The following is a 26318-nucleotide window of genomic DNA, read 5'->3' as shown; positions in this document are numbered from 1 at the left end:
GAAACTCTGCACTAATGAATGAGGCTGCTGTGGGACTTGAGGTCGTAAACACACACACACACACACACACACACACACACACACACACACACACCTCGCTGATGTAGAGCCATAGCCTCATGTCCTCGTCCTTGATGCGGAGCCTCTGGGCCAGGTACAGGTGTATGTCCTTGATGGTGTCCATGCGGCTGTAGCAGCCCGTGTAGGCCAGGACCCGCTTCAGAGGGGCGTTGGGGGAGGGCACGTTGCCTGGAGGAGGGAGGAGGGGGTGTGGGGAGAATGCTCCAGCCTTTAGTGGACCATGTGTTGCCAACATCACAAACTACTCAGGTGCATGCATGCACACACACACTTATTAGAATCGGCACACACACAGGCGCACACACACACACACACACATATATACACAGAGACACACACCCACACAGACACAGACACACACACACAGACACACACACACACACACACACATATACACAGAGACACACACAGACAGACACACACCTGTACATATAACAGAGGACGATGCAACACGCACAGATGATGCAATCTGCTGGTTGAGGATTAGTTGTAAGAAAGCAGCAAGAAAGGGCCGTCTAGGTGATTCAGCAGACTGATTTGTCAATCAACTCATTAGTGCAAAGAATCCTAATTTGATTCAATCAATAGTAAATAAAAACATAATTAGTCCAGGTAAAACAATTAATAAAAAAACAAAAACTGAAGTGGTTATTGATTTTCACTTGCATCTCATTTCATTGTGATTGGCAAAACTTCAAAAAAGCAACAGCACACTTAATCAACATAAATCAAAAACCCAAATCAACTCTTGTTTTTTTTAAATTTTATTTTCTCCCAGCACAGTCTGTCTGTTCAGTGTGTGCCATAAATTACCATAAGTTTCTCTTCTAGCGGTTCTATTTCTATGCTATTCTATTTCTATGCTGGTCTATTTCTATGCCTGGTCATTGTGGTGTCTGACTGCAGCCAGAACTCCATCGGGGCCTCAGGCTCTGATGTGGCCAGGAACCGGATAGCTCCGGTCCGATTGGATCAGCACTCTAAAGCTAGATGCTAGTGCCTTTGCGAGCGTCCCCAGTCTGATTATCATATCTCTGTTTCACTTATCTCTGTTTTATTTATCTCTGTTTTATTTATCTCTGTTTTACGCTCTCCTCACTGATTGATACATGTGACTAACGAGAAATAGAAGTGGGGGAAGAATATGTAGCAGTGCTGCTAACACCTTACAACTACTACTACTACTACTACTGCTGCTACTATTACTACTACTGCTGCTACTACTACTGCTGCTACTACTACTGCTGCTACTACTACTGCTGCTACTATTACTACTGCTACTACTACTACTGCTGCTACTATTACTACTGCTACTACTACTGCTGCTACTATTACTACTGCTACTACTACTACTGCTGCTACTATTACTACTGCTACTACTACTACTGCTGCTACTATTACTACTACTACTACTACTGCTGCTACTACTACTACTGCTGCTACTATTACTACTGCTACTACTACTACTGCTGCTACTATTACTACTGCTACTACTACTACTGCTGCTACTATTACTACTGCTACTACTACTACTGCTGCTACTATTACTACTGCTACTACTACTACTGCTGCTACTACTACTGCTGCTACTACTACTGCTGCTACTATTACTACTGCTACTACTACTACTGCTACTACTACTACTGCTGCTACTACTACTGCTGCTACTATTACTACTGCTGCTACTATTACTACTGCTACTACTACTGCTGCTACTATTACTACTGCTACTACTACTACTGCTGCTACTATTACTACTACTACTACTACTGCTGCTACTACTACTACTGCTGCTACTATTACTACTGCTACTACTACTACTGCTGCTACTATTACTACTGCTACTACTACTACTGCTGCTACTATTACTACTGCTACTACTACTACTGCTGCTACTATTACTACTGCTACTACTACTACTGCTGCTACTATTACTACTGCTACTACTACTACTGCTGCTACTATTACTACTGCTACTACTACTACTGCTGCTACTATTACTATTACTACTGCTACTACTACTACTGCTACTACTACTACTGCTGCTACTATTACTACTGCTACTACTACTACTACTGCTGCTACTATTACTACTGCTACTACTACTACTGCTGCTACTATTACTACTGCTACTAATACTACTGCTGCTACTATTACTACTACTACTACTACTACTACTACTACTACTACTACTGCTACTACTACTACTACTACTACTACTACCACTACTGTCATGAAACTCTTGTTGATAGGTAAGATGGCTGGTGGAGGTAGAAATCAGAGGACGGGCTCATTGTAATGCATGGAATGGAATGAGGAATGATACCAAACACGTCCTCCGATTTCTACCTCCACTAGCCTCTACCTCCACCAGCCTCCTCTGGTGCTAACAACACTTAGGTTGTGGGTTTGATTCCCGATGGGACCATATATACTGAAAACTGTATGCACTCAATGTAAGTCGCTTTGGATAAAAGCGTCAGCTGAATGGCATGTACTGTTGTGCGTCGCTTTGGATAAAGGCGTCTGCTAAATGCCATAAATGTAAAATGTAAAAATGTACTATTATTTATGATGGGTTTTACTTGTCATTCAGGTTAACAATTGTTTTTAACAGTAGAGGATGTGCAGGGAGAAAAAACGACAGTTTGGTGCGCAAGGCTGCCGTCTTTTAGTATGATCAGTGGCCACCCCTATGGACCATTTATGGTTCATTCCATGGCCCATTCTAGCCAGATGATTAGTGGGCTGGATCAGTCCATTCTTGAGTCAGTTAGGGGGGGTTTGATCTGGGCCTCTGTAGCAGTAGCTTTGGCGGAGGTAGGGAGGAGGAAGGGGGGGGCGGGAGAGAAGCCCTTCTTCTTGCTGCAGGCTTACGTTACCTCTGGGAAGGTGCTGAGGGAACATTCGCAGGCTGGTCATACCCATATTGACCCAGATGTTGGACTGGGGGGTGCGTGACGCCGGCTGCTGCCGGAGGAAGAGCAGGTAGCGGGGGAAGAGCTCCAGCTCGGGACAGCCTGTCTTGGTCTGGAGGATCACCTGTGGAGACGGAGAGGAGGAAGAGGATGGGGTGGGGGGGGAGGAGAGGGGAAGAGAGAGGATTGAGACAGGAGGAGGAGGGGGGAAGGGAGGAGGAGGATGGGGGGAAGGAGGAGGAGCGGGGGGAGGAGGAGGAGGGGGGAAGAAAGGATGGGAGAGGAGGAGGAAGAAGAGAGGATAAGCTAAAGAAACAAAACTTCCTCCAGATCATGTGTGTGTAGGTGTGCGTGTGTGTATGAGTGCATGAATGTGAGTGAGTGTATGTGCATATAAATGTGTGTGTTTGTGTGTGTATATAAATGTGTGTGTATGTGTGTGTGTGTGTGTGTGTGTGTGTGTGTGTATGTGTGTGTGTGTGTGTGTGTGTGTCTTTCATCAATGTTTGGTTCACATGCTCTAAATGCATGTCTATCCGGCCCAGTACCACCACATGGGGGTTGTGGTGGGTGGGCGGATGTGTGGGTGGGTGGATGTGTGGGTGGGTGGGCGGATGTGTGGGTGGGTGGATGGGCTGGTACGTACCGGTCGTGGCAGGCTGAGGTTGGCACCGTACCAGTGGTACAGCGCCCTCCATACGGGCTCTGGTACCGTCTCAAAGTCCCGGCCCGCCATCAGGTGGAGGGACCGCTTCAGCCTCCCGCCCTCCATGGTCAACGTGGGCGCCTGGGGCAGGGGAGAGGGCGGTGAGAGCAGGATACACACACGCACGCACACACACACACACACAAACGTAACACACAAGTATTGCTGCATAGACACATGATTGTGGAGACATATTAACACGTTTACACACACACACACACACACACACACACACACACACACACACACACACACAGTGGTATACGTACACACACATACACACACACATACATACACACACTAACACACATACGCCTCTGTCCTCTCCAGTCTCATATTACTAATGCTAGAGAGATAGCCAGTGTCCTAATGGCCTTATCATCAGGGAGAGGACCGGGAGATAAGAGACTATAGAGAGGCAGGTGGAGAGGCACCATCTGGGCTCTCACGGCCCTGCCAGGAGAGGGGGTGGCTGGAGAGGCTCCTGGAGGCAGGCGGGCGGACACACACACGGACCCACACACACACACACACACACACACACACACACAGACACAGACACACACACGGACCCACACACACACACACACACAGAGACACAGACACAGACACACACACAGACCCACACACACACACACACACACACACACACACACAGACACAGACACACACACGGACCCACACACACACACACAGAGACACACACACACCTTCCCCCTACCTTCATGGGCTCCGTGGTGACAAGCGGCTGGTTGTCGATAGCCCCAGGTCTCTGTGCTGCCAGGAGGGAGGGGATGTGACCGTTGGCCCCCGAGAAGCACTGGTTGTTGTTGTCTGACACGTTGTGTTGCCGGGCGAAACACATCTCGGTGGCCGAGGGGCCGGCCTGGGGGGTCACGCCTGGGGGCCGGGACAACACAGTGTTACTACAGTAACGGGTTCGTCGACCTAAATGTGCTATAGATAGAACTTCAAAACAATGTCGCTGGTCCACATCCAAAGAAAATAGGTTTCAGGTTTATTTTTAGCGGTACATATTTCATTCAGGGATAGGTAGACAAACGTTTGGCCTATAGGTAGACAAACGTTTGGCCTGTGCGTTCGCCAGTGTCAGGACAACCTTGACAGACAGACACACACAGACACACACAGACACACTGCTGGGTTTCTCTTCAAAGCCATCACAGGATTGTCTGCATATACCCAATCTAATTGTTAAAGGTAAAGAAAGTGTGTGTGTTCGTGCGTGTGTATGTGTGTGCCTGCTCATGTCCCCGTCTCACCAGCGGTGGGGGTCTCAATGGCCTCCGAGGCACTGGACACGGCATCAGGGGAGCGCTCCTCTGGGGAAGGGCTGGGGACCCCCCCCAACCCCCCTCGCTCCGGGGGGAAGGGCGCCACCGTGGCTGTGGCCTGCGGGCTCCGCAGAGAGGCCAAGATAGAGGGCTGCTCCACCACAATAGACTTGTGGTCCTGGGGAAAAATATAACCATCGACCATGTTTACACAATGAGATATAATCATTATTATCATTGTTATTATTCTGTTTTGCAAATACACTGTTACATCTTAACAGTCCCTCCTAAAGACCTCTTCACCCCCACTACCCCCCTGTACTAACCCTAACCCCAACCCTAGAGACCTCTTCACCCTCACTACCCCCCTGTATTAACCCTAACCCCAACCCTAGAGACCTCTTCACCCTCACTACCCCCCTGTACTAACCCTAACCCTAGAGACCTGTTCACCCCCACTACCCCCCTGTACTAACCCTAACCCTAGAGACCTCTTCACCCTCACTACCCCCCTGTACTAACCCCAACCCTAACCCTAGAGACCTCTTCACCCTCACTACCCCCCTGTACTAACCCTAACCCTAACCCTAGAGACCTCTTCACCCTCACTACCCCCCTGTACAAGTTTCTCTCCTATTAAAAAAAAAAAAAAAAAAAGAAAGCGTTGTGACTGCCAACGGCCCCTGGTCTGAGCATTGATTACTTTGTCTTATGATGACTGATGGACAGATGATTCACTTACTTAAACAAATGTATTTGTTGTAAGTCGCTTTGGATAAAAGCATCTGCTAAATGGCATAAATGTAAATGTTATTGTTCACTGATGTGCCTAATTGGTCAATCAGCCAATATCTACCAGCTGCAGCTTTGTGAGGTACGATATATGTACCAACCACACCAAGTGAATTTCCTGTATGTGGAAATATACTTGGCCAAATAAAAGAATTCTGATTCTGATATTCTATGGTTCTGGATTGAGAGTGTGTAAAAACAGTGACTATGCTGATGATGCATTAAACCATACTGTATTTTCCTATTTGAGAGTGCTGGCCGTATTATTTCCTTATTGGAAGAATATAACCACGATAGACATATAGCAACGACAACAGAGAGTGGTAGCAACACACATTTCCTCTAGAGGGACAATAACTTATACGGGATAGTTCAGTTTTTTTCAAAGTTAGACCTAATTTCCCACTTCCTTGGGAGTGTTGTAGGCATCAACCAGACACGTCATATTTACATTTTTTAGCTTTCTTTGGCTAGCTCCGGGCTAGCATTTAGCCATCCATGAATGGGATCTTTGGCTAGCTCTGGTGTCTGGATGAGCCGACTACCTGAACTTTCCCTTTGAATGGCTCAATACACATACGGAGGCACCGAACCAGAGAGCATTGCTTGTAGTTGAAATGTCTGGTCTACTCGTTCTATATACAGCAGGGGAGGCTGGTGGAGGTAGAAATCAGAGGACAGGCTCACTGTAATAATGCATGGAATGGAATAAGGAATGGTATCAATTGTGTGTGTTTGATACCGTTCCTCATTCCGTTCCGTGCATTCCAATGAGCCCGTCCTCTGATTTCTACCTCCACCAGCCTCCCCTGATTGACAGAAGTGGTTCCACTCACGTATTTGACGTAGTCTTTCCATTGCTGCCACCACTGCATGGAGATGAGGAACCAGTTCTGGCCCGGCTGCAGGCCATGCCTGCTCTCCCTCTCCAGCCACCCCCTAGGCAAACAGAGGCACGCAAACACACACACATGCATGCACGCACACGCACACAGCCATGGACACACAGCCACACACAGCCACACACAGCCACACACACACACCAAGTTGTTGCAAACAGTAGCCAATCACTCCACAAGTCTCAATCCTGCGACATCTCAAATGCCAACACACGTGACCGTCTCCTCAAATACCCGATGTTTTGTGTGTTGCTGGGCATATATATGAGTATATATATATATGTATATATTGCTTGTTGGTATATATATATGTGGGCAGCAACACACAAAACTACATGCTGGACCATTAAGACGTGTACATGATAAACACCCAAGCTAAGGTTCTGTTTGCCAGAAACGTGCCTTATAATACCTTATAATACCTTACAATTTGCCAGAAACGTGCATACCTTATAATTTGTCCCTCCTCTTCTGGAGTGGCAGGTCTCAGTCCAAGGACGATGTGACAGACCTAGAGAGAGAGGAGAGAAGGGGGGGTTAGGGGAGAGACCCCCAAGGTGAGCAGGAATCAACACACCAACCTGGACACACATATATATAGAGAGAGTTATATAAATATATATATATATGTATATATAGTATTATATAAATATATATGTGTGTGTGTTCTCACACCTGGAACAGTAGGTTGAGGAACTCGTTGGCCAGAGAGCTTTTCACGCTCCAGATCTGGTAGTCCTCCAGGGTCAGGTGACCCAACTGTGGGGGGGTGAAAGGTTAGAGGTCAACTTCCCTAGGATACAGACATACAGTAACACCACCTGACATAGCACGAAAACGACAGGAGGGATGAGAAAAGGCCCAAAGTCTGAGGGTTTTGGAGAAAATAAGACGGCTGGCCTACCCTTCCTCCTAGACTTTGAATGCTGCTTTTATCATAGGGTTATACTGTACGTGCTTCTTTTTGTTCTATTATTATCTTTTACTTTCTAGTAATTCTAGAAATTATTCTTGTACAATGAAAAGCGCTTTATGAATGTTATCAATTATTATTATTATTATTATTATTATTAAAATGACAGAAAGAGGGCTGCTCTCACCTTGGTAGTGTCGTGCATCTTCAGAATGCCCTCTACGATGTCCGACACGTTAGTGTGCAATTCCTGCAAAAACAACCGAGTAATATCCCATGTCGCTGAATCAAATAGTTTCTTCCTCCATTTCCTGAAGCATTCACTGATCTAACATGACTGGAAAAGCTCACCAATCATGTTACATCAGATTGCTGATTTCTTCCAGGAATAATTCCTCTAGTGCTTACAGGGAGTGTCAGGGTTCTCCCCAGGATTTTTGAACAGCGTGGCGCTGGATTGCTTTATCAAACCCGACTTGCGTTAATTCGTGTCAAAATGCGCAAAAAATACCACGAAAACGCTGAATTCACTGTGGAACACCATACCGCTTTGACTTTTGCTTTTGTTTTTAACAATGATGTCGTTGCCGCTCAAAGATAGTCATTCTGTCATTACTAAATATATAGTTTCATTTGCCTTGAAATGCTTACATAGTGGCGAGAGTACAGAGAATGTGTAGTGTGTACTTACAGAGAGTGTGTATGTACAGGGAGTGTGTACTAGGGAGTGTGTACTTACAGAGAGTGTGTATGTACAGGGAGTGTGTACTAGGGAGTGTGTACTAGAGAGTGTGTATGTACAGGGAGTGTGTATGTACAGAGTGTGTGTACTAGGAAGTCTGTACTTAGAGAGTGTGTATGTACAGTGAGTGTGTACTTAGAGAGAGTGTGTATGTACAGGGAGTGTGTACTATGGAGTGTGTAGTGTGTGTGTACTTACAGAGAGTGTGTATGTACAGGGAGTGTGTACTATGGAGTGTGTAGTGTGTGTGTACTTACAGAGAGTGTGTATGTACAGGGAGTGTGTACACTTACAGAGAGTGTGTATGTACAGAGAGTGTGTACTTACAGAGAATGTGTACACAGGGAGTGTGTATGTATGGGGAGTGTGTACTAGGGAGTGTGTATGTACAGGCAGTGTGTATGTACAGGCAGTGTGTACTAGGGAGTGTGTATGTACAGGGAGTGTGTACTAGGGAGTGTGTACTTACAGAGAGTGTGTATGTACAGGGAGTGTGTACTAGAGAGTGTGTATGTACAGGGAGTGTGTATGTACAGAGAGTGTAGTGTGTATGTACAGAGAGTGTGTACTTAAAGGGAGTGTGTATGTACAGAGAGTGTGTACTAGGAAGTCTGTACTTACAGAGAGTGTGTATGTACAGGGAGTGTGTACTTATAGGGAGTGTGTATGTACAGAGAGTGTGTACTAGGGAGTGTGTACTTACAGAGAGTGTGTATGTACAGAGTGTGTACTAGGAAGTCTGTACTTACAGAGAGTGTGTATGTACAGGAAGTGTGTACTTGGGAGTATGTACATACAGAGAGTGTGTATGTACAGGGAGTGTGTACTAGGGAGTGTGTACTTACAGAGAGTGTGTATGTACAGGGAGTGTGTACTAGAGAGTGTGTATGTACAGGGAGTGTGTATGTACAGAGTGTGTGTACTAGGAAGTCTGTACTTACAGAGAGTGTGTATGTACAGGGAGTGTGTACTAGGGAGTGTGTACTAGAGAGTGTGTATGTACAGGGAGTGTGTATGTACAGAGTGTGTGTACTAGGAAGTCTGTACTTACAGAGAGTGTGTATGTACAGGGAGTGTGTACTTAGAGTGAGTGTGTACTTAGAGAGAGTGTGTACTAGGGAGTGTGTAGTGTGTATGTACAGAGTGTACTAGGGAGTGTGTACTTACAGAGAGTGTGTATGTACAGGGAGTGTGTACACTTACAGAGAGTGTGTATGTACAGAGAGTGTGTACTTACAGAGAATGTGTACACAGGGAGTGTGTATGTATGGGGAGTGTGTATGTACAGACAGTGTGTACTAGGGAGTGTGTATGTACAGGGAGTGTGTACTAGGGAGTGTGTACTTACAGGGAGTGTGTATGTATGGGGAGTGTGTACTAGGGAGTGTGTATGTACAGGCAGTGTCTATGTACAGGCAGTGTGTACTAGGGAGTGTGTATGTACAGGGAGTGTGTACTAGGAATGTGTACTTACAGAGTGTGTGTATGTACAGAGAGTGTGTACTTACAGAGAGTGTGTAGTGTGTATGTACCAGGAGTGTGTAGTGTGTATGTACAGAGAGTGTGTACTAGGGAGTGTGTATGTACAGGGAGTGTGTACTAGGGAGTGTGTACTTACAGAGAGTGTGTATGTACAGGGAGTGTGTACTAGAGAGTGTGTATGTACAGAGAGTGTAGTGTGTATGTACAGGGAGTGTGTACTAGGGAGTGTGTAGTGTGTATGTACAGAGTGTGTACTAGGGAGTGTGTACTTACAGAGAGTGTGTATGTACAGGGAGTGTGTACACTTACAGAGAGTGTGTATGTACAGAGAGTGTGTATGTACAGGGAGTGTGTACTTACAGAGAATGTATACTTACAGGGAGTGTGTATGTATGGGGAGTGTGTACTAGGGAGTGTGTATGTACAGGCAGTGTCTATGTACAGGCAGTGTGTACTAGGGAGTGTGTATGTACAGGGAGTGTGTACTAGGAATGTGTACTTACAGAGTGTGTGTATGTACAGAGAGTGTGTACTTACAGAGAGTGTGTAGTGTGTATGTACCAGGAGTGTGTAGTGTGTATGTACAGAGAGTCTGTACTAGGGAGTGTGTACTTACAGAGAGTGTGTACCTACAGGGAGTGTGTATGTACAGAGAGTGTGTACTAGGGAGTGTGTACTTACAGAGAGTGTGTACCTACAGGGAGTGTGTATGTACAGAGAGTGTGTATGTACAGAGAGTGTGTACCTACAGAGAGTGTGTACTTACAGAGAGTGTGTATGTACAGAGAGTGTGTACTAGGGAGTGTGTATGTACAGACAGTGTGTAGTCTGTATGTACAGTTAGTGTATATGTACAGAGAGTGTGTATGTACAGGGAGTGTGTACTTACATGGAGTGTGTCTGTGCGATTGTCCTTCCACACCTCCAGGAGTGCCACCACCATCTCGTGGATCTCGTCTCGAGACAGAACACCATCCCGGTCCACATCAAACACTTTGAAGCAAACTGGGAGAAGGATGCAAATGCGCTCCATGACTTGACGAAAACATTGAAAAGAGCTACATTCAATCCCAATGTGACTTCAGCTAGCGACCAAAATACGTAATACGCTTCTATCAATTTGTCTGCGCTGTCAGGGGTGCAATGCTTAGACCATTAAGACGATTCCTAAATTCCAATATCGGTTGCCATTTCCAAGCGTGAAAATGTAATTTTAAGCCCTGATGACAGTTTAGATTTTTCATTACGTTCTAATGAGTATTCAGCGTCAGTCCAACCCCCACCCCCCCACCCCACCCCCTCGAATAAACATCAGCATTTTTCCGTTTAATCCCGAGAGAACGACAAAAAAAAAAACACGACATCTCTACTTGCATAAATGGACCAACACCATAGGAAATGACTTATCGCTAACTAATGAGAATAGACTTATCGCTAACTAATGAGAATAGACTTATCGCTAACTAATGAGAACAGACCACACAGCTCACATTTCTGTCTCTCAGCCTCGGGCCCTCGGCAGCAGGCAGAGAGCCCACAGGAGATCTCCTTAAAGTCAATGTGATTGTCCCGGTTCTCATCAAAGGCGTGAAACAATCCTGGAACAAAACGACAACATCAAAAGCATTGGTTATTATTATTATTATTATTACATCAATACAATGTTTTTACTGAGATCTTCTGATCTGTGTGTGCTGGCCCCCCCAAAATATTAATTGATTGCAATCTTAGAACTTTCCAAGAGCGGGAATTAATGTTATTGTAAGAGTAGGCCAGCAGTGGAGGGAGGTTGAAATTGGTTTCTACCTCCACCAGCCTCCCCTGGTGTGAGTGAATTTACTGAGTAAAGTATTTGTTATTATTTGATTTCAGCAAATCACACGGCTGTGAGACGTAGTGCTGAATCAGAAACGTGTGGTGGGGTAGGGTGGGGGGGGTGGTGCTGATGAATGATGTGAAGTAAAGCCAATGGCTATGCACCGTCCGTTTTCGGCAGTCTTTCTATTGGCTTAATGAAGGCCAAGTTTGACGCGTTAGGGTTAGACGTTTGGTGCATTTGGGCGGAAGTGTCTGGGAACGAGGCTAAACCCGCAGTGACATAACAACCTAGTTCCTGCCTGCAACCTTTAAAAGTATCTAGTGAAACGGTTAATAAGTTACAAAGTTGTAAGAAACGATTATGACTTGTATCTCTTCCATAGACTCCCAAGGGGGTTACTCCCCAGAAGGAAGGCTTTGTTAACACAACCTCTGAATTATGCATAGGCCTACATAATGCTTACACTGGACATGAGAGAAATGGCTTTTGTGTGTATGTGTGTGTGTGTAGATGTGTGTGTGTGTGTGTGGTGTGTATATGAGTGAGTGTGTGTGTGTGTGGTGTGTGTACATGAGTGTGTGTGTGTGTGTGTGTGTGTGTGTGTGTGTATTACTCAATTGTGTTGCAACATTCACGGGTGACCGTCTGGCGAGGGCACCAGCTTTAAACATGTCCCCACAAAGTCTGGCTGCCGTCATGAATATAATATACACATTACAAATATTCCACTACCTTCACTTAGCGAACCGTGGATGGGAGGAGAGACCAGAGGGACGAAGGTTTCCAAATCAAAGCGGCCGGTCCTGGACTGGGCTTTCAGAAGCCAGTAGCGCTTCTCCAAGTCAATGATGTCTGACTCTTCCACTGCAGGAGGGGAAGGAAGAGCAAAATAACAGTAAATATTTATATATCTTTTTTTATTTTTCTGAAAAAAACAATGCTTAACACACAACATTGAAACACACCCCCAACAGATAAAGTGACTCACTGACGGGGGAGGATGGTTAACATGAATATGCGGGTCCATGCGAATGGAAATAATAATAAATATAATCAAATAATGAAGACAGGCGTTCATATGCAGTTACTAGGCCCAGAAGCAGTTACTAGGCCCAGAAGCAGTTACTAGGCCCAGAAGCAGGTTCCACTGCCGTGAAAAGAATCATTATTTATAATAATGTAAATGTTTACGTTTACACTTGAGTCAATAAGTATTCAGCCCCTTTGCCATGACACAAATTAGCTCAAATGCCAAAAAATGTCTTCAACAAGTAGTCAATAAGTTGAATCGAGTCCATCTGAGTGCAAGGGTAACAGTTAATGTGATCTCGGAATGAACATCTTTGTTTTTATAGGGTCTCTGACTTGCATAGGAATCATTTAAACACTGCGTGGATCAGCTCGTCAGCCTTGTGGGATGACTACGTTCTGAAGGCACTGTCTATCTAAACAGTAAACAAACATGCTGTTTTCATGACTGCATGTTGGGACTGAAGACACTTAAGTCGCAGGCTGCTGCGTAGTATTTAGGGAGAGACCGTGACTCAACTTTAAAGCAGGGGCGGAGGTGCTCACCAATGGCTCTGAGCACGCTGCCAAGGAGCCAGAGATCCTGCGTTGTCCGCCCACCCTGTCATCACCCTGTCATCACCCTAATCCGCAGTTTATGCTAATAGGATTTGGGGCGCTAGCTAGCTATCTTAGCCGCTGCTCTTTCCCAGCACGCCAAGTCATTCCATATGTCGAGACGGGTGTCAAAACAATGATGTCGGAAATCAAAACCCATTCACGTCAGGACACAAATGAGACACAGAGCCTGGTTCAGCTTCAAGGTCTTCCTATGCACATTTCTAACTCTGAAGTGGATAAGTTGTTAGGCTAACGTGGACAGGCTGGCTAGAGTGAAAGCAGCAGTTTAGGCTATGGATTGAGAGGGGCTTTCTCATCCTTCTGCCTGGGGTCTTACTCCTGGAGGCCCTGGAGCTCTGAGGGGGGTCCAGCTGACCTGAAAACAGATGCAGATGCAGAGGCAGAGACTGATAGGGCGGTTAAATAACCTTTTGACCTCAGTCTCTGCTCAACCCTCTCTCCTAAGAGTTTGTGTGTGTGTGTGTGTGTGTGTGTGTGGCTACTGGTACCCCCTTAATACCCCCACAGGACAAATATAATCCTCCAAAACAAATACAGTTACACAAAGGTTCAACAACAAACATGAAACACCCCAAGATCCACCTCTCTACGGTCTAACGGCGTTAGTCACGGCAACACTCAGAATACCAATAAACCTGTATCAAACCCAACCGCAAAACAGATGAAGTGAATGATAGTGATGCTAGAGTGCAGGGTGGGCTAACGGTTATTAGTCTGGCGATAAAGCTATAAGTAGCGAACAGGGGAAATGAATACCTGTTCATCTGGTCGGGCATTACTCACGGCTGCTGCCCTAGCCCCTGACCGCTAATCTATAAAACTCATTACCTCCAGTATGGATCCGCTAGCATCCATCTCTCATCCGGCATCTCGGAGCGCCGTGACTCACCATTCAACACCTCAGCGTAGCCCGCTCGCTGTGCTAAGCGGCTAACCGTCCGTTTCAACTCAGACAGGCCTGTGCCTGGTTCGTAGACGTCTATCTTTTTAATAGTTCTGCTTGACATTTGTGCTTGCGTGCGGTGTGGGCTGAAACAACATTTTCCTCTCTCGTAGAGGGCAGGTTATCTTATCAAGCTGTGTGTTTATGCTAATTAGGTCCACAGCCATGCCACACTCAAGGTTCCACGGACGGTTCTTTCCCCAACAACAAGCCAGAGAAAGTTCACCCAAGAGCCGCTAGTCTAGGTGGACAGCAGGTCTACTTTTCAAACAGCATCCTGTGTAAAGAAATTATTTAAAAAAATATCATAAAGGACAAAGATAGATATGGTTTGAGGTACAGCCATGGAACTCAATAAATGTTGTTGATTATCTTACATTTGGAAATGTACCCATTTACCCCATGTAAAGTACATTCATTAAACAAATTGGTAGGTTTGTGTTTGCGGTTTGACTGTGAGGTAAAACAAAATCAATGAGATGTTGCTAGCAGAAGGACAAAGTGGAGTTCACAATAATACCTCAGATTTAGGCCACAAACTTCCACACAACCTGTTGATTTTAAAGACACAATACCCATTACCCACCTAGTACCCAGTACCCACCTAGTATGCAATACCCACATAGTACCTAGTACCCACCTAGTACCCAATACCCACCTAGTATCCAATACCCACATAGTACCCACCTAGTACCCACTACCCACCTAGTACCCAGTACCCACATAGTACCCACTACCCACATAGTACCCAGTACCCACCTAGTACCCAGTACCCACATAGTACCCAATACCCACCTAGTACCCAATACCCACATAGTATCCAATACCCACATAGTATCCAATACCCACATAGTACCTAGTACCCAATACCCACATAGTATCCAATACCCACATAGTACCTAGTACCCAATACCCACATAGTATCCAATACCCACATAGTATCCAATACCCACATAGTACCTAGTACCCAGTACCCACCTAGTACCAAGTACCCACCTAGTACCCAATACTCACCTAGTACCTAGTACCCATCTGATACCCACCTACCTAATACCCACCTAATACCAAATACCTAGTACCCACCTAGTACGTACCTAGTATCCACCTAGTACCCACCCAATACCCACCTAGTACCAAATACCCACCTAGTTCCTAGTACCCACCCAATACCCACCAAGTTCCCAGTAGCCACCTGGTACCCACCTAGTACCTACCTAGTACCTACCTAGGACCCAGCACTCAATTACTACCCACCCAATACCCAACTACTACCCACCTAGTACCGACCTAGTACCTAGTACCCAACTACTACCCACCTAGTACTTAATACCCACCTAGTACCCACCTAGTACCCAGTACCCAACTACTACCCACCTAGTACCCACCTAGAGGTGCGACTCTGTCAGAGTGGCAGCAGAGGTACCATACCATATTCCACCCCACATGCCAAGGGACAGGCGTGTACCATAGTAGACTCCACACAGACAGGTAACAGCTCAGGAAAACACACAGCAACTTATGCCATCCCGTGTCAATGGTCTATGGCTATTCTTGGGGTTTTCCGATTGTATTCCGATAATATTCCAGTTATATCCCGGCCGACAGGTCTGTTTGTTAGCTAGCGACAGCTTCTCAGGGTCCAATGGCTCACGTCCATTTCAGCCAAGAGGGAAGACTGTGTATGTTCTGGAAGGTCCCTGAGCGAGGAGCTCACACCACACACAAGCATGCATACACACACACACACACACACACACACACACACACTAACCACACAGACACACAGACACCAACAGTCACACACACACCAACAGTCACACACACACACACACGGCTCGCAGAGTTAAGAGGATAATCTAGGAGCGAGCAGCAGATTATGTGCCGTCTCCAGGTTCTCTCTCTGATTGGTCTTGGGACAGGACACAGCTAAGATCTCTTCAGCCCTCTGTCCTCGATTGACAAAGCAAAGCCTGGCTAAATTTACTCTCTGAGCTAACCAAACGGCTTTTGTTTACTTTTTGTTATAGATTTCCACGAAAGTAATACAGGGGTGTGTGTGTGTGTGTGTGTGTGTGTGTGTGTGTGTGTGTGTGTGTGTGTGTGTGTGTACATGCTTGCGTGTGTGTGATGGAGAAGTGAGTCATGTTTTTTTACGGGCAAGGCAGAGGCTGGGATGTACCATCTTGACCACAACAAAAACCCCAAAGAAAGACAAATATTTATTTGGAACTACCATGCAAGTCATCTGTCATAAGGAGCTTGATTGGTTCAACAACGACATAGGACCCAGAGCAAGAACCCTGGCACAGAGGCCAAGCGAAACGACACTGAAGTCATAATCACAGCCACACTCAACCCCATTTTCAGCTCAATGAAAGAAAGCTGCTCACGACTTGTGAAAGAGTAGCTTAGTTTCAACAAAAGAAAGACATTTTAGAACCACCAGTAAGAGAGTCATATCTCGCAAAAACAGCTTGGAGATCTTTTGGCTCCACCAACAAGGTCCTCCTCCCTCCCTCCCTCCCTCCCTCCCTCTGTCCCTTCTCTCTCCCTCTCTCCCTCCCTCCCTCCCTCCTCCCTCAGGTGGAACACTTGTGACAGAGCAGAAGAGAAGCCAACGGGTGAGTCAGTGTGAGAGGCACGGACAGGTCATTCTCCAGTGAGCTGACAGGGAACTAAGCCAGCCAGTGTTTCAAAACAGAAGCAGGGGATGAGAGGGAGGGAGGGGAGATGGACGGATGAGAGGGAGGGAGGGGAGATGGAGGGATGAGGAGACAACCATGGGCTCAATTATCTGCTTCATGTCACAAAGAACATCATTTATTCACAAAGACAACAGGACGGAGAAGAGGGGGCTTTATTGATGGAGGGAAGAGAGAAGACAGTGACAGTGGTTTCTCCTGAATCTGGGGAGTTAAGAGGAGTGAGTATGTGGGCTGTTCCCTAACCGGTGGAGACAAAAATGGGAGGACAGGGCTCATTGTAATGCATGGAACGGAATGAGGAATGGTATTAAACACACGGTGTTCCTCAGTCCTGATTCCGTTCCATGCATTACAATGAGCCCGTCCTCCAATGTCTACCTCCACCAGCCTCCCCTGGTCTCAAGCCACAAACAGGAAGAGATTAGAGTGGGTCGGGTTGACTCACAGTGGGTGACCCCGGCCAGGGTCTGGTAGAAGGTGGGCGTGTCGCTGTCATCAGTGAGGGTGACACACACACCCCCGGAGAGCAGCCAGCGGGAGAAGGTGAACGCCTCCTTATTCTGTAAGAGCCAGTTCTTAAATCTCTCGTAGTTGACCTTCTCTCCCTGTCAGAACAACAACAACAACAACAACAAACACAAACGACAACATTAACAACAACCACTTGCTTGACATACGCAAATCAATAATCAATAAGTGCGTCGTGGATAAATATTTAATGGATGACTGGTTTCTGAGGAACTGATTCGTAGAGGTACACAGACGGAGGATGATGTTGATTATAGTGTGTTACACACCTGTTACTGACAAGTGAGGTAGTGAGGTTTTTGCACAGTCAGAAAAAAAACAAATTTCTACAATGTTACCTACAATGGTGCTGGTTGTTAATTTAGAGCAATAACTTATTGAAAAGAAAAGGGGAGGCACTGCGGAATAGGTTGTACTTCTATTTCTTTTGATTTAATCTTAAAATAACAAAAAAAAAAACTGTCTCGCTTTCAGTTTCATATATGAACACATTCTGACCTCGCTGAAGCACTTCCTGAGGGAGGGCGGGACTTCCCCGTCCACGGCTTGCAGCATGGTCTCCATGTCATCACGGGCTGCATAGCCACCAGACTCGCTGGCGAACAGGCTAAAGAGGTCTGTGTCACACACACACACACACACACACACACACAGACACACAGACACACACAGACACACACAGACACACACAGACGGAGAGAGGGAGAGAGTTGGTTAATCTTGGCAAAGGCAGTGTTATCAGACGCAGGCAGGCTCTGTAGTGGCAGCAACACAAGCCTCAGCTGCAGCGCTGGCAGGTCCTAGTCATGGCCCTGGCTGCTACACACCCATCACTACCATCACTCAGGGAGGGGGGGGGCTTGGAGAGGGGGGGGGGCACTTGGAGAGAGAGAGATTAAATAAAGGACTCACACTTGGAGAGAGAGAGATTAAATAAATAAATAAAGGACTCACTTGGAGAGAGATTAAATACATAAATAAAGGACTCACACTTGGCCTTTTCCTCATCGCGTCCTCTGGTCAGCAGCACCAGCCCCACGGTCAGGTTGTTGAAGTGTAGCCCCTTGGAGGTGCCCCCAAATGAGCTGTAGATCACCTGGGGGCGAGAAGGGAGGGGGGCGTGTTGGAAGATGATATTAGTTAAGCCATACATGTACCTCCATGTTGTCTTCTAGGAGCTGCTATAAACTAGGGAGACAGTTATGTAATACAATAATAATAACAATAATACTACTACTACTACTACTACTAATACTACTACTACTAATAATAATAATAATAATAACAATAATAATAATCATCATCTCTGTCCTCTGTGGCTTAGTTGGTAATGCATGGCGCTAACAACGCTTAGGTTGTGGGTTTGATTATATATATGGGACCATATATACTGAAATGTATGCACTCACTGCAATGTAAGTCACTTTGGATAAAAGCATCAGATAAATGGCATATATCCATATATTATTATATCATCATCATCATCATGTAGTACATTTATAAAGCGCTTTTCATTGTACAAGAATAATCTCAAAGAGCAAGCAATAAAAGTTGATATAGAATTTATTTAGATTTTTTTTAAAAAGAAAAGCAAATAAAAAGAAAACAAATGTATATATAACCACATCATACAAGCAGCAGTCAAAGTCTGCGAGGAAAGGTAGGCCAGGTGATAGTCTGGGAGGAAAGGTAGGCCAGGTGATAGTCTGGGAGGAAAGGTAGGCCAGGTGATAGTCTGGGAGGAAAGGTAGGCCAGGTGATAGTCTGGGAGGAAAGGTAGGCCAGGTGATAGTCTGGGAGGAAAGGTAGGCCAGGTGATAGTCTGGGAGGAAAGGTAGGCCAGGTGATAGTCTGGGAGGAAAGGTAGGCCAGGTGATAGTCTGGGAGGAAAGGTAGGCCAGGTGATAGTCTGGGAGGAAAGGTAGTCCAGGTGATAGTCTGGGAGGAAGGGTAGGCCAGGTGATAAAGTCTGGGAGGAAGGGTAGGGGTTAGGGTTAGGGTCCTCTGTGTGTGTGTGTGTGCGTGTGCGTGTGCGTGTGCGTGCAGAGCTAATATACGCCATTTAGCCGACACTTTCATCCAAAGCGACTTACATTGCAGTGAGTGAGTGACACATTTTTCAGTATATATGGTCACTGGTGAGGTTCACCGGAAGCACCGCCTCCCACCAGCACTTTTCGATGGGAGTGCCGTCAGACTGTGATATATACATAACTTAGTGAGACTACAGCTGACATGACCAGCATCCTCCCTGCCTGCCCCTTGTCCTTGCCAGTGTAGCCAAGCCAGGCCCGGCGAGGGGGGTGTCATCGATCAACGAGCCAGCCTGTCACAGTGAGGGGACACTAGGACCCTGAGGAGGGAGGCCCTCCCCCCCGTGACTATCTGGAACACTGTCGCATACGGCTTCTAGCCACTGCTGCTGACACTGTATGCAACAACATGCACGCGCACACAACACACACACACACACACACACACACACACACAAATATACAGACACACAAATATACAGACACACAAAGACACAGACACACAAAGACACACAAATATACAGACACACACACACAGACACAGAGAAATAGACACAAACACAGACAGACACACAAATACACACACAAATACATACAGACACACAAACATGCGTATGCACCCAGACACAGACACACACACCAACACTTGTATGCACACACACAGACACACAAATACACAGACACACAAATACACAGACACACAAATACACAGACACACAAATATACAGACACACAAATATACACACACAGACATGCGTATGCACACACACACACACACACACAGAGACACATACACAGACACATACACATACACAGACACACTCCAAGAGGTGACATGAACAACGGCTGTGTCAGTGTGTTACATCAGAACATTGTACTGTAGTAGTGTACTATAATAAGTCATGTGGGGACATTTCTCAGCATAACAGAGTTCCAACCACAGGGCATGTACACACAGACACACACACACACACACACAGACACACACAGACACACACACACACAGACACAGACACAGACACAGACACACACACACACACACACACACACACACACAGACACACACAGACACACACAGACACACACACACACACAGACACACAGACACACAGACACACACACACACACACACACACTCACAGGAAGGAAAACGATGACTAATCATTGCAGCACTGGGGAGCGAGGGTTAAATGAGGGTTATCAAACAGTATAATAGGCTACTTCACAATGCAACACACACACACACACACACACACACACACACACACACACACACACACACACACACACACACAAACAAACACACACGCTGACCAGGACCTCTGAATGTCCCAGCAGTGTCCCAGAGGTGACAGGAACAGTGGCTATGTCAGTGTGTCACATCAGAAGCAAAGCCAGCGCTGCTTCAGGCACTTTGGACAGGGGTCACATCTCACCCTCCAAATGCACGCTTGTGTATATTAAATATTAAAACGCTGAGGGGGAGAGAGAAAGAGAGAGAGAGAGAGAGAGAGAGAGAGAGAGAGAGAGAGAGAGAGAGAGAGCGAGGGAGAGAGAAAGAGAGAGGCAGCAAGAGAGAGAGAGAGAAAAAGGGAGAGAGCGAGTGAAAGAGAGAGACGGACGGGGACAGAGAGAGAGAGAGAGAGTGAGAGAGAGTGAGAGACCGACAGAGAGAGAGAGAGAGAGAGAGAGAGACAGAGAGAGGTTTTCAGAGCACAGCGATAGCTGCATAATCCTGTATTGCAACAGGACACATTTCACTTGAATGTGACAGCCGAGGCCTTTCAAAAAGCATTACCTCTGGAAACACTGGCATGAACTTTAACGCATGCCCTCTAAAGCATTACCTCTGGAAACACTGGCATGAACTTTAACACATGCCCTCTAAAGCATTACCTCTGGAAACACTGGCATGAACTTTAACGCATGCCCTCTAAAGCATTACCTCTGGAAACACTGGCATGAACTTTAACGCATGCCCTTTAAAGCATTACCTCTGGAAACACTGGCATGAACTTTAACACATGCCCTCTAAAGCATTACCTCTGGAAACACTGGCATGAACTTTAACGCATGCCCTCTAAAGCATTACCTCTGGAAACACTGGCATGAACTTTAACGCATGCCCTCTAAAGCATTACCTCTGGAAACACTGGCATGAACTTTAACGCATGCCCTCTAAAGCATGCCACTGGAAAATCAACCAACTCCAGCTTACTGGAAGGCTATTTCTGCTTTAGAGAGAGCAAGCCTATAGCACATCACTTGCAATTGTGGTCAGCTTATACGGTGGATGTGACTTTAATTGACTAATTGACAAGCTTCCTTCATCAGAGCAGAGCACACTGACAATCGGTAGACTCACACCATGGTTCGGATGAATGTAACAAGGATGATGATGGTGTGTGTGTGTGTGTGTGTGTGCGTGTGTGTGTGTAGCAATCCTACCAATGTATCCATCTATCTGTGTCTGCCTCTGTGTGTGTGTGTGTGTGTGTGTGTGTGTGTGTGTGTGTGTATGTATGTGAATGTGTATGTGTGTGTGTGTGTGTATCTCCCCCAGCCTGACAAGGCCCCAGGGGGTTAGGGGGAGGCCCAGTGGCCCAGGGGGTTATGGGGAGGCCCAGTGGCCCCAGAGATTATGGGGAGGCCCAGTGATAAGACATGTTGTGATGGACTCCAGGAGTAACAACCCTCACTCTGCAGCCTGGTTGCCAACACTGACGTTTCCACTGTGTGTATGTGTGTGTGTGTGTGTGTGTGTGTGTGTGTGTGTGTGTGTGTAATACCTGCACCGCACCCATGATAGTGAAGGTGTGTGTTTACATATGGGGTTTCTATGAGCATGCATACACTCCCATGTGTACAGTGCAGTCCATGCCTTGTGTGTGTGTGTGTGTGTGTGTGTGTGTGTGTGTCCTTACAACACCACTGTATGCATGTTAGTTTCAGTGGAGGCTGGCAGAGGACAGCCTCATTGTAATGCACGGAACGGATTGAGGAATGGTGAGGAATGTGTGTTTGATACCATTTCTCATTCCGTTCCATACATTACAATGAGGCCATCCTCCGATACCTACCTCCACCAGCCTCCCCTGGCGAGTTTCCTGGGAACACGTGTGTGTGTACGTTCACATAGGTCACCTGACGCAAGTGTGTGTGTGTGTGTGTGTGTGTTTGTGTCAGTGTGTGTGTGTGTGTGTGTGTGTGTGTGTATGTGTGTCTTTGTACTGTGCCTTAGCAAACCGGCTTGTCTCTTCACAGTGAGTCAACCTGTTACAGACACAGTTAACACTCAGAAATACATGACCAATGCTTTACGCGGCCGTGTTGTATAATCCCATGGAGGTGTGTGATGTGGTGGGATTGACTCACATTGGCGCACGCACGCACACGTAAACTGCTTGAATCTTCCAACTTCCTCTCTCCTAACCAGAGGCACGCACGCACGCACGCACGCAAACTGCTTGAATCTTCCAACTTCCCCTCTCCTAACCAGAATCAAAAATGTTCTTCTCTCTCTTGCAAACATGCATACACACACCTGGCCAAAACTTTACGAAGGCAACACACACAGGCGCATGCACACACACACACACACACACACGTAAACAGTTTGAATCTTCAACTTCCCCTCAAATCACACGTTGTTGTGCGACACAAGCGTCTAAAAATAAAACTGTCTGAAACTCGACACTCTATAAAAATGTCTGCTCCACCGTTGAATTTCACTGCCATGTATCTGTTTGAGTGGCACTTTTAATCCCAGAAAGTGAAATTCACTCACTGTCGTCCTGGTAAAAGTAAAAATTAAATAAAAGCATGTCTGTCTGCCTGCCTTAACGCCATCTAGACTGTTGGGAAGGGAGGAGGACTTTATGTTGTCTGAAATAAAGCTGTTGGCAGAGTCGTCTTGTGTTTTAAGACCAGTGCTATTTATTTAAGACCGCTATTCAATCAAAACCTGAATCCGGGTAGGTGGGGTAGCAGATAAAGCCATCGTGGTGTTTTGTGTGTGTGTGTGTGTGTGTGTGTGTGTGTGTGCGTGTGTCTCTGTGTGTCTGTGTGTATGTGTTTCACATTTATGGGATGAGTTTACCATCAGCCTTAATGGACAGAAACAAGAGCAGGAAGAGACAGAGCGAGGAGGAGGAAGTGAAACTAGAAATGCTGAACATCAAACCATAAACACTTTTATAAAGGAGGAACGTACTAGTCCTGTGTTCTAATGACCTGTGTGAGTCATGGTGTCAACCAAAGAGCTAAGCCGGGTGAATCTCGGTGTCAAGAGTTTTGTTGAGTATTGTTGCAAAACGCTCTACAGTACCAGTCAAAAGTGTGTGTGTGTGTGTGTGTGTGTGTGTATGTATATGTGTGTAAAGGGCAGTGGCTGGTGTGTGGTGTGTGTGTGTACATGCGTATGTGTGTGTATGTGTGTCTTCGGTGTGTTTTGTTATACAGTACCAGTCAAAAGTTTGGACACACCTTGCCAAGAGTGTGCAAAGCTGTCATCAAAGCAAAAGGTGGCTACTGTGAAGAATCTAAAATATAAAACATATTCTGGTTTGTTTAACACTTTTTTGTTTACTACATAATTCCATATGTGTTCCTTCATAGTTTTGATGTCTTCAATATTAATCTACAATGTAGAAAATAATCAAAATAAAGAAAAACCACTGAATGAGAAGGTGTCCAAACTTTTGACTGGTACTGTATATCCACCATTTAAAATGTTTTACTTTGTCTCTGCTTTGAAAAATTATTGCTGAAATAAAAACCCTTTCCGATACATTTGAAAGGACAGTTAGCTATGCAATGTGATTTGTTTACGTAACAATAATTTTTTTGAAGAATGATGAATGTAACATCGATATATAGCGTTTGTCTGAAATGGCCTTCTTAACTCCTTCATACTCTGAAACAACTGAACTTATGAGACTTATTTAAGGGGATTTTACCCTGTAATCCAGTGGATTTGTTCTTTTCATTGGTCTTTAAGTAGACACATTCACACTCTCTCTTGACATCTCTGAGTCGCTTTGAATGCCCTGACCTGTCATGATGTTCCAAATTGCCCATTTGAGTCAATTCCTACAACTCCCAGGATTCCCCTCTCCCTCCCACATAAGGTCAATCTGTAAGAGCCAGCGTGTGCTGCTCTCTGGGAATTACTGGCGGAGCAGAGCAGGGTCAGAGGGCAAAGGAAGTACATTTTTAGGAAGTAAACACAGACCTTGTGTTTCTATAACTATGATACATTTGAGGCAGTATGCATCATGGATTGACCAGAAACATTAAACTTCCCCTTTAACACTTGTGGCTCATATTTCAAACATCGCTTCCCTCACACGCAACACCAGGGGAGGCTGGTGGAGGTAGAAATCAGAGGACGGGGGGTCATTGCAATGCATGGAACAGAATAGACACGTCTGTTTCAATAATCTGGCCAGAAGCCCAAAACAACCGCGGCCATTTTCAATCCCTTTCCGTACAGTATCCAAAGACTAGCCCTAATGAGAGACATCGTTATCTCCAAATCTTTTTTATTTATTTAACAACTTTCATCCTACGGGAAAAAAAAAAAAAAAAAAAACATTCCAATGAGGGACAGTCTGTGGCCATCTTCCCTTACGCACACTGGCATCGAAATCAAATCCAAGTTAATCTGTTTTATACACAGAATACAGCCATAAACGGTGCAATGAAACGCTTAGGGCATACTACAGAGAATGAAAGTAGCGCACATTGGCCTCGCACACTCGGTAGTACACGAGTGTGGACACGGAGACAGAGCCTTTGTTTTGGTCTGGAGAAGGAGTTACACGATCCCCCCCCCCCCCATGTCCTGTCTTGTGTCAGTTCTAGAGACCTCTTCACCCTCACTACCCCCCCTGTACTAACCCTAACCCCAATCCTAGAGACCTCTTCACCCCCGCTACCCCCCTGTACAAGTTCTCTCCTGCTAATTAAAAGCCCTCTGCCCATATGCGAAACAGAAACAACCACTACCCCCTTCTCCCTAAACACTCCATCTGAGCATCTGAGCATTGATTACTTTTTCTTATGATGACTGATGGATAGATGATTCACTTACTTAAACAAATGTATTTGTTGTAAGTTGCTTTGGATAAAGGCGTCTGCTAAATGTCATAAATAAATAAAAAATTTAATGTAAAGTGACGGGCCGGGGGACGAAAGTGACGGGCCGGAGGACGTGGCTGCACGCCGTTTGAACGACTCCGACCCTGACGATGTTGTTACATCTGGGGCCGTTGTCGGGGCTAACGGAGAAGGAGAGAGAGAGGAAGAGGGAGAGGGAGAGAGGGAGGGGAAGAGGGAGGGAGTGAGAAAGAGAGAGGGGGTGAGAAAGAGAGGGGAGAGAGAGAGAGAGAGAGGGAGAGAGAAGACACTTCCTCTAGGCTTTAATGGAGAGTTTAAACACTGTGTTTAAGACTGGGAGTGGAGGAAGAAGACAGCACAGCTGAAATTGGTATTGCGGGATATCAGTCCTGGTCTCAAAAACAGAGAGAGACGGGGACAGAGCCTGAGCGTGTGTGTGTGTGTGTGTGTGTGTGTGTGTGTGTGTGTGTGTGCACATGTGCCTGTGTGTGTGCCTGTGCGTGTGTGTTTGCAGATGGATTTGAAGACAGGCTGATTAGTAAACTGGTTTGAAAATATGGTGACAGTCGTTGGCTAAAATGGTGACCACTGTATTCTGTTTACATGTGATTACATGAACGTGTTTATGTGAATTACTCTGTGTTTGTATATTTCTATTACATTTATGGCATTTAGCAGACGCCTTTATCCAA

At 45.9% G+C, this 26318-nt stretch overlaps 1 protein-coding gene across 1 annotated transcript in view; it reads right to left on the bottom strand.

Annotated features, from left to right (window-relative positions):
- Positions 1-26318, bottom strand: part of usp32 (ubiquitin specific peptidase 32) — a gene marked incomplete at its 5' end in the record, with an annotated part of 59968 nt that overhangs the window by 25452 nt on the left and 8198 nt on the right. The window contains 15 exons of the mRNA XM_083694560.1: positions 95-249; positions 2964-3123; positions 3646-3786; positions 4427-4605; positions 4989-5178; positions 6629-6731; positions 7141-7202; positions 7367-7450; positions 7792-7854; positions 10718-10833; positions 11319-11426; positions 12380-12511; positions 17391-17550; positions 17972-18090; positions 18464-18569. Coding sequence (XP_083550686.1) covers positions 95-249; positions 2964-3123; positions 3646-3786; positions 4427-4605; positions 4989-5178; positions 6629-6731; positions 7141-7202; positions 7367-7450; positions 7792-7854; positions 10718-10833; positions 11319-11426; positions 12380-12511; positions 17391-17550; positions 17972-18090; positions 18464-18569 — 1878 coding nt within the window. The remainder of the gene's footprint in view (positions 1-94; positions 250-2963; positions 3124-3645; positions 3787-4426; positions 4606-4988; positions 5179-6628; positions 6732-7140; positions 7203-7366; positions 7451-7791; positions 7855-10717; positions 10834-11318; positions 11427-12379; positions 12512-17390; positions 17551-17971; positions 18091-18463; positions 18570-26318) is intronic.

Source organism: Argentina silus, assembly GCF_951799395.1.
Source record: "Argentina silus genome assembly, chromosome: X".
Classification (NCBI taxonomy): Eukaryota; Metazoa; Chordata; class Actinopteri; order Argentiniformes; family Argentinidae; genus Argentina; species Argentina silus.
This window is presented reverse-complemented; position numbering and strand designations above follow the sequence as displayed.